This window comes from Struthio camelus, chromosome 7, assembly GCF_040807025.1.
Source record: "Struthio camelus isolate bStrCam1 chromosome 7, bStrCam1.hap1, whole genome shotgun sequence".
NCBI lineage: Eukaryota > Metazoa > Chordata > Aves > Struthioniformes > Struthionidae > Struthio > Struthio camelus.
The window spans coordinates 10,125,271-10,138,465 of record NC_090948.1 but is presented as its reverse complement, the minus strand read 5'-3'; the positions used below and the strand labels follow the sequence as shown (position 1 = coordinate 10,138,465).

General features: G+C 50.1%; 1 protein-coding gene across 4 annotated transcripts in view; it reads right to left on the bottom strand.

Moving 5' to 3' along the window:
- The window catches only part of AFAP1L2 (actin filament associated protein 1 like 2), an 84,455-nt gene extending 73,499 nt beyond the window's left edge, over positions 1 to 10,956 (bottom strand). For all 4 annotated transcript variants that reach the window (XM_068951651.1, XM_068951653.1, XM_068951654.1 and 1 more), the window contains exon 1: positions 10,817 to 10,956. In XM_068951651.1, coding sequence (XP_068807752.1) covers positions 10,817 to 10,832 — 16 coding nt within the window. In that variant the 5' untranslated portion in view covers positions 10,833 to 10,956. The remainder of the gene's footprint in view (positions 1 to 10,816) is intronic.
- Positions 10,957 to 13,195: the final 2,239 nt, after the last annotated feature.

Genomic DNA, 13,195 nt, shown 5'->3' with positions numbered 1-13,195 from the left:
CTGGTGAGCTAAAAGGGTGACTATCTACCATGATCTAAACACTCAGACGACAGACTACATTAGCAGCGTCTCAGCATCTGTAGATCAGGATCAGAGAAGGAATTACAACTCAATATCCCAGAAATCTCAAAGCGTAGGTTAGCATACATACATACATACATAAAGATCGCTTTACTAAAGTAGGCCTTACAATGCACATGGAATCAGAGGCCTGGCTTGCAAGGGTTGTTACATTCATGACGTACTTGAATCAGTCACAGCGCCTGCACAGCGTTGCATTAGGGCAACCAGTACCAAACAAGCAAATAATTCTTTTCTGCACCTGAAAGATAACCTAATTTCACAAAGGGGTATCGTGTCTCCACTAGGGGAACAATTTCAAAGCTTTACCTGCAGCAAGAAAATTAAATTGACGTGGCTCCTAGGCAACCAAGGAGTATCATCAGCTGGCACTGCTCATTTCAGAAAGCTGAAAGACACTGTGCTTCCATGCACACTCATGTGTATCAAATAAGATGACTGGAGAAGGGAAGACAGAATAAAGTCAAAGCAGTAACGAGAGCCTGTGTTTATATAAAATTACACTGGGCTTAGCTCAAGAGTGAATCGTTTGCAAACTATGCTTTGTTAAATAGTATGGAAGTTGACTTCTATTTTGTAGAAGAAAGAAGCATAGCTTCTTAGTTTTGTATGAAGGTGAGCACATCTCCTCTATAGCCTTGGAGAATGTTTGGGTTGCACCTTCTCAGCGTGCCCTTCGGTTGTTCCTTATCCCAAATAGCCCTCAGCCTACAACAACGTGGGTCCTTATCAGCTGCAATGCAATGTACTGGCTTGACATGCAGAAACAGCACTGTATTTTTAACTTCTCAGTGTTACAATTAGTTAAGTTATAGACAAATCCAGCAACACTTAATTAGGACCATCATGACAAACTAGATTAGTCCCGTGCTGCCTTCTTTTTTCCCTACAGCTTCTTCATAGACCAGTCAAAGGAATTACTGCAAGGAACTGGTAAGATGAAGGAGACGAAGCACACACAAGAAGATGCTCTGCAAAGATTGTTTGTTCCAGAGATCACTGGCTTTTAGAGATACCAGGACTGCATACAGGCTGCACCCCAGCGAGCAGAGCTTTCAGCTCTGACTGCTGCTCAGAACAAGACACCAACACAAAAGTAAGGGAGCGACACAGAAACCAGGAGAAAGGAACCCCCCCCCCCCACCCACCCACACCCCCAGTACACTGGTAACTTTTTACTGCTCTGGGGTACTGTTGACTGTCATGAAGAGAAGGGTGAGGTTACTGAACTCCAAAAGCGGCCACAGGTCCAGCACTGGTTACACTTAAAGCCGCAGGCACCGAGTACAACAGGCCTCAGATAAGGCAAACCACCTATATGTCCTGAAAAATTGGGGAGGAGAAGCACGTAGCCACAGCGTTGCACCGCAAACATGAGTGGCCAGACCCCAGTAGCAGACTGCTATGCAAGAGCTCGTCTGCCCGGCACGCAGCCAGCTCTGCTGCGGTCTCAGCCTCAGGAAGGACAGTTCACAGCCCACAGGGATTGCAAAGCCTGCCTGACTGGCTTTGTATCACATCTCCACTCTGATCTCATTCATGCAATTTCATACACAGCTCATCTTCAGTGTTTTACAGTTTTCCCTTTTTAGACATCATGAGAGCAAGGTTCAGCAAGGGATATGGTCACAAGGTAGTCAGACAAGTTACCGAGCACTTTAGCCTCCTCATCCAGCTTCACAAGCAAGGCACCAAGCACTGCATACAATAAGAACAGACAGCTGCTGTGATCCCCACAAAACAACTTCTCAAGATAAATTAATAAAAAGAACTGCCTTCGCACACAGGCATGCGCACACACATTACATTTCTAACAGAGAGCAAAAACCTGGGTGTAGTTAGATGAGTGGATCATACACCCCATCCTTCAGCTCAGCTAACTACAGCAAGGTAAGAAGACCTTAGCTGCTTTGTAGATTGGCTCCAATTAGTCTAAACAGTTTTCTTCTCATGCTGGGCTTTAATCATACTTCATCAGTTGCCAAAATCAGGCAATCCTATAACAGATGTGCAACAGGACATTATACCCCAGGGCAATGGAGAAGTCTGAAAAGTATGTCAGTAAAAGCAGCACAAATTCCCACCATCCAAGACTACAAGGCACATTTCTAGAGGTTGCAGTAAAACACTAAATATCCCTGAACACACGGGTTTTCAACTGAGGAGACAGAACACGCTCCCTGGCAAAGTAGCAGGGATAAAGCTGCTGATGGGATGGATGGACAGAGAGCTTCCAGTCATCATAAGGCGCTGCAGAAGTCTGGCTTGCCACACCTTGACGTTTAAAGGCAGTCCTAATTTCTGCATTTGCAATCTTCTGCCACCACAAACGCTGGCCACTTGACCAGTGTGACTACATACCTGCTACCAGCAGATACCAGAAAGTGTTCCTTTGCATTATTACTGATCTTAGCTCATTCACAACAGGCCCATCAAAAGCTGGACTTGTCTGGCCCTGGGATAGAATGGACATCCACATATCCATGGGCCCTGAGGGGATGCACCCATGAGTGCTGAGGGAGCTGGCAAATGTTATTGCTAGGCCACTCTCCACCATCTTTGAAAGGTCCTGGAGAACAGGAGAGGTGCCTGAGGACTGGAAGAAAGCCAGTGTCACCCCAGTCTTCAAAAAGGGCAAGAAGGACAACCCAGGAAACTGAGAAGGGTGTCAAGAGGATGGGGCCAGACCATTCTCTGTGGTGCCCAGCGACAGGACAAGAGGCAACGAGCACAAACTGAAACACAGGCAGTTCCATCTGAACATGAGGAAGAACTTCTTTGCTCTGAGGGTGACAGAGCACTGGAAGAGGTTGTCCAGAGAGGTGGTGGAGTCTCCTTCGCTGGAGATGTTCAAAACCCGCCTGGATGTGATCCTGGGAAATATGCTCTAGAGGACCCTGCTTGAGCAGGTGGGTTGGACTAGATGATCTCCAGAGGTGCCTTCCAACCTCGGCCATTCTGTGACACATGTAGTAGCTTGTTCCACAGAAATGACAAATTGATGGAGCTGCTGGACGCCTGTGGGGCTGCAGCTGGCCCAGCTACATTCCCCAGCAAAAGAAAGCCCGAAATTTCAAACACGCCTGTGGAGAGACATTCAGCTAAAGCCACCAGTGACATGGCAAAACCCTCGGGTAGCTCACGTTCCCTGTGAGCCAGCTCTTTCTTCCCAAGACTTAGTTTTCATATTTCACAGTGATGAATAACAATGAGATTTGCAGAACGACTTTGGATAGAGATTTGTTTGCGGATATCTTATCTCGGCACACAGGAGCCTGCGCGCACACTTCCCCTCATCACCTGACTGAGCTAGCTGCTTTAGTGCACGCGCAAGCTCCAGGAAGGAGATCCCATCCTATCAGCAACTCAAAACTTGCTTCCCATCTAACTCAGTTCTAGACAGAAGGGTTCAAGTTCTGGCTTGAGCACGAGCTGTAAGAGTCTCCTGGCTCAGGCCCACCTCTTTCAAAGCACTGCTGCCAAAGTGTTATGCAAACATTTTCAAAAAGCTTCCAAACTGCTAAGCAGTCCATCTCTTCACTCAAACTTACTGCTGGCTCAGAAAAGCCTAGATCCATTATTAGTCAAACATGGAGTCTAAAGATATTTAAAAAAAAAAAAAAAAAAAAAAAGATTTAGTCTCCTAAGTCACAAGAGCACTTGGCAAAACATGTGCATCACCCCTGTGCTGGGGGCTGCTACCGCTCCCGGTTATCTCAGGAAGAGATTCAAATTCCCACACACACTGAAATAAGAAGCCCACAGGCTGAACTGCCAGCTAAGGCTTGTTGATCTCTATTTCCCAGGCTTTTCGTAAGCCTTCCACTATGTTTTCATCCTAAGCGGATCCAAAGGTGGGGGGGAAGGAGGGTGAAAACATATCAGAAAAACTTCTATGCAAGATAGAGCACAGTCCACCCAAGGGGGAAAAAAATACTGGCTTTATTAAATCACAAGCAGCCAAATCTGTATGTTATGTGGGAGTTTCAGTCTGATCCCATAATTCTGAGATATTTAATTCCAGACAGAGCTGTTTATAACTGAAGACAATGTTGCCATACACAAAACCATCATCAGACAGGCTTTCTATGGAATTTTGCCCACAAAGAAGGCAATAGGTCAGTGGAAAAGAGAAAAAGAAAGAAAGAAAAAAGAAAAAAGTATTTCAGTGAATGCTGACCCTCATGTTCTGAACTTTAGGCCAAACTAGTGCAGTTCCCAGGGCCTCCCCCGGGTAGGATCCTGCTATACCGTGGGTCCTACATTGCCACAACTGAACTCCATTGCCGCGTCCCAGCCTGCAGCGCAGCAGAGACAGTAAGTCAATTCTCTTGCCAGTAATAATTACAAAGCTCGCTTCTCCTTTAGCAACAGCTGTTCTCACAGTGATTCGGACCCATCAGCCACAAGTTAAACTACTCCAGTCATTATCCCTGTCATTTTCTTCCTCAGCCTCAATGCCATTCGGCCCCATTATTCATTCTCTCGTTTTGCTGTTGCAGAAGCAGAAAGCCATTCAGTTCTCCAGAATGGCACATGCAGGCACAGGGTCAGCACTGCTTTGACTGCAACTTCTGCAATGAAGCACGAATGGTACCTTGGCAGAGGTTTAAGCAGCCAACTGCTGGGCATGCAAGGCACAGTTGAGGGGCATAGAAAAGGCTCGTTTTGCCAACATTAGCAACTTGTGTTTAATGTTTCAAACTTTTCTCCTAAAGCTCTGGATCCTGGGGTCAGGTAAATCCCAGCTTGTACTTCATTTATTTTTCAGATTTTTAAGAACTTCAGTTACAGAGAGGCATCTTCCTACTGAAGAGTTCAAAACAGTTCTTTCTTTTGTGAGTTTGTACAGTTATTCTTTCAGTTCATGCAAAGCTTTACCATCTACAGTATCTCACAGTAAGAACTTCCCAAGTTGAACTACTCTCCTTCAAATTGCAATACAGCTATTACAATGGAAAAACTTTCTCTCAGTTACTAACATGGAACTTATCCGTTCACTGGGACTTATCCATTCACTGCCAAACCAGAACAAAGTAAGTGTTTCCCACTCAGAAACTAGCAGTGCTGTCATCTGTACCAGCAGCTCTTTGTGGCAAGGCCACGTCCATCTCACCTGAATGACAGAGTGTGCTAATAGCACTGACTGAGCTAGTTTGTCTCATCTGCTGACCTGAGAGAAAAGCTCAGATGACAACTTTCAAGACAAGTAAATAATACCACACAGATTATCAACTAGTTGTGTGACCGCATGCACTCAGCTTACTTGCTACGCCTGGATCTCTGCTTCAGCCGGGCAGTTGCACAGAGGAATACCTATCTCCCATAGGTTTAGGCTCTCCATCTTTACTCTCAGGTGCACCTCATTGGGTTTTGGACTTCCGAAATGTTCTCTACTGCTCTGCGCTCTCTCATTGCTATCACCTGAAGATACACCTTCCCTGCCTGAAATGTACTCCTGCCTTTCCAGAGATTATAGCAAGTTATTCTGAGTCTTAAGAAGAGTTCTGAAATGAAGAGTATTCCTAATTTCTTCTGATCTAGGCAGGACGGGTGTGTAGGGAAGGCAGCGGCCACATATTAGGGAGCTTGGGGTTTAGGTTCTAGGTTTACCATAAAGTCTTAAGGACTTCAATCAAGTCATTGAGAACCTTAACATGTGCTGTATGTTGATATGGAAACAATTTGGAGTGAGGATTTTCACTTGATCAGGTGCCTATAATTTAGATTTAAAAGCCTGCAGTGCTTTGGCATGCAGCCCAGCTGAGCCCAGAGCAGCGTGGGCTGTTCAACTGCACCAGTCCATGGGTGCTGTTGGGAGCTGAGAGAGCCAGCCACGCTCCAAAAAGAGCGGTACAGGCATTTTTGCATAGACACTCCTTGTGTTCCTGGGCTGTGGGTGTTCAATGAAAGCGATCAGTGAAAGCCCCAGAACAATAAGCTCATTCACAGGCTCTCTCTGGTCCCCCAGTTGCACAGTGCAAACAGAGCATACTGCAGGGAGAGGAAGGGAGCAGCAAAGGTGTGGAGGAGTTGCTAATACGTCATGCAAATCTTGCTGCAAAAGCCTCAAAGCTTGTGCCCTCCCTCCAGCAGGTGCCCGAAGGCTCAGAGCTTGTGAGCACCAATAGCTTTGGAAGCAGTTTCCTAGCAATGTTATTCAATGACCAAAACCAGGCGTGGATACAGTAGAAGACCGACCAAAGGTGCTGCATCCACTGCCCTTTGCTGCGCACAGATTCCCACAGATTCCTGCACCGGAGCCTCAGGTGAAGGAGCGAGTCCCAGCAACTATTCCGGAAGGTAGCGAAAGGAACACCCCCAGACCTGGCAGTTACACACACGAAAAGCCACCGAAGTTGACCAAAGTGGGGCTCAAGTCAGCACCCGTATGGTCTCTTGACCATTTGCAGTGAGCTTGTCCTGGTCTGGAAAGCGCCAGAGAGGTGCACGTGCACACAGTACAACTCAGAGCATCTTTGGGTGTCCTGTTTACATAAGAAATGCAACTGTGCTAAGAGACAGAAATAACATCCTGGCAAGGGTGACAGTGTGTAGGATGGCTTGGTAGGGTGGACGTGGTAAACGTGTAATTGAAGTGGGCTGTGGTTTCAGTCACAAAAAAAAGGCTTCATCTCCTAGCTCCCTGCTGGGAAAGTGACTCCGCACGCCTGCTGCTATTTCCCCAACAGAGTCAGTTCCCTTCTCCAAAACTCAGCAGGGTCACTCTTACATAAGTGCGAGTTATTACACCTGTAACAGAGCTACTCAGCATGTTAACTTCCATGTGTTTTTGTATGGGATTCGGTCTACAGGGCAATACATTGCCCTGTTTTCTCCAGTTGCCAATTACTACCAGACAATTAACTAAATAGCTGTGTTGATACTCAGCCTAGGAGAAATCACATATGTTTACAGAGAGCCTATATCACGTTAGTATGAATCAATTGCTGTTAACTAGATTTTTAAAAGGGGCCTCAGACCGTTATCAGGGCTCGGGCTCATCTTATATTCTTATCTCTGCTCTGCTGTTTAACCCCAAGCATAGCTGCTTGTATTTGCAAGAACTTGTTAAAAAAAACTTGTGCACAAAACAAAGTTCCAGATAGACCCACACATCTTACCCCCTGCCCCTTTAAAAGGTGTTAATGGGCAAGCTATCACCTCATCTTTCTACCAAGTTACTATTTTAATCTTTATCTACACTAAACTGTTAGTTTCTGTTAAGAGGACAACTTCTTCATAGCTCCTTACAGGAGCACTGCAAATACCAGCAATGCCCTGCAGAGCCCTGGGAGACCCTCAGATGAAGAGAAAAGCAATGCTTGTGTCTTAGAGAAACAGTAAAACAAGAATGTCAACTACCCTTCTTTGAATAACCAGGCTGCAATTAATCTGTGATTTCCATTATAGACCTCTAGCATTAAAAATACAATAATAGTGTTAAAAAAATCTCTCAGGGCTCATGTCATTTCATATCTTAGACCGCGCACATGGAGTCACATCACAGCAGAATCACCTGTGACCACAGTGACGAGGGGCTGGTCTGAGAGGGCTCAGCAGGAAGGGAGTGATGGGCGAGCATGCTGCCAGCACACCCCTCATCGGTGGCACCATGCGCTCAGCCCCTCTTTCCCCTCCACCACGCCCCTGGAGACGTGCAGTCACAGGCCACACCAAGCCAGCCTTGCTGGACATACAGGATCAAGGAGCAGGCAAGGAGCCACAGTGCTGCTGTATGAGGGAGCACTAAATGGGACAGCTGTATGAATCACATACTTTAGGCAAAATATGGGGGAAGGAGGAGAGAGAGCACTTCCAGGGAACACAGGAGCAACAAGAGGTCAGGCAGCTCTGTCCTTGTTAGTAGCTGGCTGTGGGTGCAGCTACTGCCTCTTGCTCACATGGGCCCTCTGTTCCCTGCAAGTCTCCCTCTTGTCTCCTTGGGCTGTTGTGTCTATTGCTCTTCATGCTTCACACATACTTCTAAAAGAAATCATGAAGAGAACAGGATCTTTTTGTTTTAAATAGCATCTTCACCAACGGGAGAAGAGACTCTTTACTGTGGCCTGGCAGGAAAGAAAGGCTGCCACACACCAAGATCATCGTTCAGAGCTCCTGTAGACTAACAGGAGTTTCTTCCTAAGCAGCTTGCCTTGCATCCCCCTTTGCAGAGACTAGGAAAGGAAATCCATTCCCAGGAGAGCTCATATTCCCTCCTTCACTTCCTACCACATGAATTCAACTGCCTAGAGCCCTTCCCACTCCATGGCTGCCACCATGCAGGCCACTGCCTGCCCCCCCTCCCCGCAAGCTCTCCACAGTCCACCCAACAAAATTCCTGTGGCTATTTCACCATGCCTTTGAAGTAGGGGGTTGGACACCTCTTCTTGTGAGCCTCAGATAAGAGGCTGGAAGAAAGTACATCCCTGACTGTGTTTAGAGAAAAAAAAAAAACTGTGCCATTTGTTGAGGCTTGCAACCTTTACTTCTCAAGAGAAAAGATCTTACAGTCAAATTCCTCCTCTTGAAGCACCAGCACATTGCTTGACAGTGCTCTTTGACTCCATCCATCTCCATCATAACAGGACTTTGCTGCACAAGGGCCCAGCCTGGCTAGCGGCTAGAATGAAGAATCCCACGCTAGCCAGGCCAGCAGCAGCAGATCCCCAGCACGTGTTGGGGGTGATCACCAGGAATATCCACAGAACTTGATTAGGAGTAACAACTTAATTGCTTTCTCCACCTGCTCCCAAAGGTTCCCAGCTCCCACAGACTCTTAACCTGGCCCTTCTCCCTCCCCCCCCCCCCAACTGCCTCCTCAGCACCAGGTGTCTGCAGTGGGCTGGGGACTACCCTCACCTTCCCCCACTAAACAGGCTGTTGCAATCATCTGCAATTACCCTGCAGAGCTTAAGATGCCTCAGTACCCTCATTAATGCGTGCTGGCTCCCACGCACGCACTCGTTACCAATAAGGCAGAAAGCACTGGCAAGCCTCTGCAATCCGTTGCGCTTGCTATTCATTACACATGTGCAGAGCGCATCCTCACTGCTCTGAGGGAGCAGTGTGCATGTTTAAGACGACAATATACAAAACATAGCTGAATCTTAATGAATCTACTGCTATACTACTGGAACTGAATGGGATCGTACAGACCCTGCCAGAAAAAAAAAGACTACACATTATTTGATTTACATCATTATCTTAAACAGTATGTTACTATTGTACTGCAAATGTTATCAGGCCTGTAAAGCATCAACTGTAAGGAACAGATCAAAATGCAACAGGCAATACAGCACTGACCACATCAAGATACTAAGTTACTCTTATAGCATAAAAAAAAAAAAAGTCCTAGCCAAAAAAAAAAGCCTCAAACATGATGCCTTAGCATATTAAGTCCCCATCAAAGAAGAATTTGCACACATGAGCTATGTAACTTAAGTGCATCTGCTCAGTTCTAACCAAACCTTGCCAATGTGACAGTAACAGGTCCATACTGGGTCAGCTGGTAATGTATTTGTCTAGCATTAAGTTCCTCTCTCAGATGTTCAAGCTTCCCAAGGGGCACAGTGGTCACAAAGACAGCCATTTTTCCTCTGAACAGGTAGAATTTACCGCAGACTTTGTGCGCCTCCGTACTCCTGCACCGTTCACCCTGCCTTCTCCCTCCTCAGCTAGCAAGCGCTGATGTTTGCGAAGTTTTCAAGAGCTGCCCGTAGCACTACCCGTTTCACATCAACCATACCCAATAAGAGCCACCAAGTATAATCATGCAGGAAGCACCAGTGTGACCAACCGTGAGGGAATACAAGGGCGGCGGACGACCACCAGCCTGGACAGGATCTGCCAGAGGGAAAGCAGAGAGGCTCTGCTCACCTGCTCCCTCCTTAACCACCAGCCCGCTGGCAGCTAGAAAGCGGGGGGCACCGCAGCACCACGCCTGCCCAGCCGGGCCGGGTAGAGATCTGCGCGGACAGGCAGTTTCAGAAGAAAAACGGAACAGACGTTAGTGATACTCGGTGGCTGCAGAAAATGAAACGGCGCTGTTTGAGTAGCGAGAAAGGGCTCAGCGCACAGATTGCATAAAACGAGGTTTCCCCTACTCGTCCCCACCCAGGGCCCGGAGCAGGAACGGGGCAGTTCGCAGCCCACGCGGGACACGCCGTGACCCGGCTGCGCGACCCCGCTCCCCACGCCGCCGCCCCGGCCCCAGCGCGAACCGCGCTCCGCCGCCCCGCACGCCCGGTCCCACGCGCGGCCGCCGTCTCCTCCCCCCCCCCACCCGCAAAAGCTAGCCTCTGGCCCCACTGGCGGGGACGGACGAGACACCCTTCCCCAGAGCCTGTCTCCGGCCCCACTCGCAGAGACCAGAATCCCCCCCCAAGCGACCCCCACGCCGTTCACGGGGACCGGGACCAGCCGTTCCCCCTTCACCCCCCCGCCGCCGCAGCGGGCCTCCGGCCCCACTCACGGGCGTGGACGAGACCCCCTGCCCCGCTGCAGACCCCACTCGCGAGGACCCCCCGCTACCCAGCGGACCACCGGCCTGCCACAGCCGCTTCCGTCCGCCGCGCCGACCCACGCGTGGGGGTCCAGGGCAAGCCCGAGTAGGGCTCACCCCACGAGTCTCCACTCCCCCCCCCCCCGCCATCACGGCGAGCCCCTGGCAGGCAGAGGAGGACGGCGGAGCCCGCCAGCCCCGGGACACAGACACGCGTGACGCCCGCCTCACCTTTGTACTTATCCATGGGGGTGGCCACGGGGCGGCCACAGCCCGCCGGCTGCCGAGGCGCTCCCGGGGACACAGCACCAGCGCTGCGCCGCCGCCGCCGCGCTCCTCCAGCCTCCTCCTCCGGCCGCGCCGGACCCCGCGGCTCCGCTCGGCCCCCCGCCCCGCCCCGCCCCGCCCCGGCCGGCTTCGCCCCGCCCCGCCTGGGCCAGGCCCCGCCCAGGACGGCCTCGCCCCGCCCCGCATGGCCCAGGCCCCGCCCCGGCCGGCCCCACCCTGCCCCGCCCCGCCCCGCCCCAGGAGCTGGGGAAGCCGCGACCGGCTCCCGGAGCCTGCTCGTTGGGGGTCCAGGATGGAGACCTGGGACCGCGGATCTAGGCGGCCCCTCGTGTTAACCCGGCACGGAGCAGCGCGGCCAGCCCCGGCCCCCTCCCCGCAGGCGCGGGGCCTCTCTGGCTGCTGGTCGCTGGGGAAAGCGGTGGGATTAGGGCCGGTGACATGAGCAGGAGGAGGAGGAAGAGGAGGAGAGCGGGTGTGCAGAGCTCTGGGCTGAGGCCATGGGGTGGCTTGGGCATGGGCAGGGGCTCCTTGCTGCTCCCCGGAGCTGTGGCTGTGGTGGAGGTGCCCTGTCTGCAGGATTGGGGCGGGGGGGGGGGTTTGTTTGCTGTAGTTGCAGCAGGGCTTGGGGATCTTCAGGGAAAGGTCCTGGATCTCCCAGGAGAGCTGTGTGTGTGGTGTCAGTCTGCAGGCAGGAGCCAGCCAGGGACCCACTGCCTGCACTGCCCTGGGCGGACGGTCAGAGGAGTTGGGTTTCCCCTTCCGTCTTCCCTGGGGATTCTTCCCGTTGTAACCCTGAGCTAGCCAGCTTGCCCTCTCCCTTTTCAGTAGCTTGTTAAGTGCTTCAAGGTAGGAGCTGCTTCTTGGACGCAGCAGATCTCACAAGAAGATATCCCTGTCCTTGGGTCCCAACAACATTTTTCTTCTCTGACTTTCACCACAGCAGGTAGAGCTAGCACGACCAAAGTGTGTCAAATAAGAAGTGGAGAGGTGGGCACCCGATCTGCCTGCAAGATAAGGCCCAGGGCACAACATGTGCCTGAGGCCAACGTTTTGGAAAGATTGCAGGAGGAATTTAATGTTTATGTCAATAATAGGAACATCCAAAGTTGCAACAGGAAATTCTAGAGGGGAAGAAAAGTTAAAATAGGTTTTAAAGAGGACAGGGAAGCCACACGTACACATGTCCATACAAAATCTTTGTGGCAAGAGGATGCACTAGGCATCTGATCAGGGAGGGCAGTTCCACTGTTCCTAGGAAAAGAAATACAACTGTTACATAGTAAATCCCCAAGAGCTGAAAAATAAGGCGCCAGAAATCAACTTGGCATCATGTACTAGAGCATATGCGCTGTCCTCTATACCCATTGGCTCTCTGTGGGAGGCTGTAGTCCTCCTTCCACTGAAGGATGAGGTCCCACTGAGGTCACATTGTCCTGAGGTTATTCCTCATCCCACTGCCTTGATCCTCAAGGGACTGGTAAGCTTTGAGGTCTGGGCAAAAGGGAGGCTGGGCCTGGCTTAGGGTTTTCAGTGTGGACAGGAAGATGATAAAGGCTGAGTAGCATGGCTTGGATGCAATGGGAATGAACCTCTTCTTGCAGACAGCTTCTTGCACTGCAGGGCAGATGGATGGATTTTCCAAACTACACAGCCCCTTGCACATTGACTTTGCTCTGCAAGCCAAGCTCTTGGCCATCCACCCACATCTAAAGAGCCTGAAGTACTCACAAATGCTAATTTTCACATATCCATCTGAGTGAGACAGAGGGGGGGAGTATCATCATTTCTGTGCAATATCTGGGTCATGGAGTCAGGAAGATGAGGGGAGTTAGTTAGACAAAGCCAAACAAGAGGCTAACAGAATCCATATATCCCAATTTCTGGACCTGTCAGCACCCAGACTGTTCACATCTGTGGTCTCACTCAGCCTTGGGAAATGTAAGTGCCATGTAGAAAGAACCCTCTTCACGTTTCCTAAAAATAGCAATAAGCAGGCTGCTTCAGCAGAGAGAGGAAGAAAGCAGTGCATTTGTTCAGCCAGCAGAGAGCAGCCCAGCTGGAATGGCATCGCTCTACCACCCACCAAGTCCCCATGTGCCCCTTCTGCTTGCCATCCTCTGAGGCTGTGCTTGATGGGGTGTGACACCTCACAGAGAATCTGTGTGTCAGTTGGAACCAGAAAGTGACTTCTACCTTATGGAAGCTTTCCATATGAGATAAAATTTTGATAAAGAGTTCTTGCCTCTCATAGCAGCTGAAGTTGGAGCCCACCTAGTCTGTTCCCAGTATGTAGCTACCACACAAAGAGACAGGCAATCCACG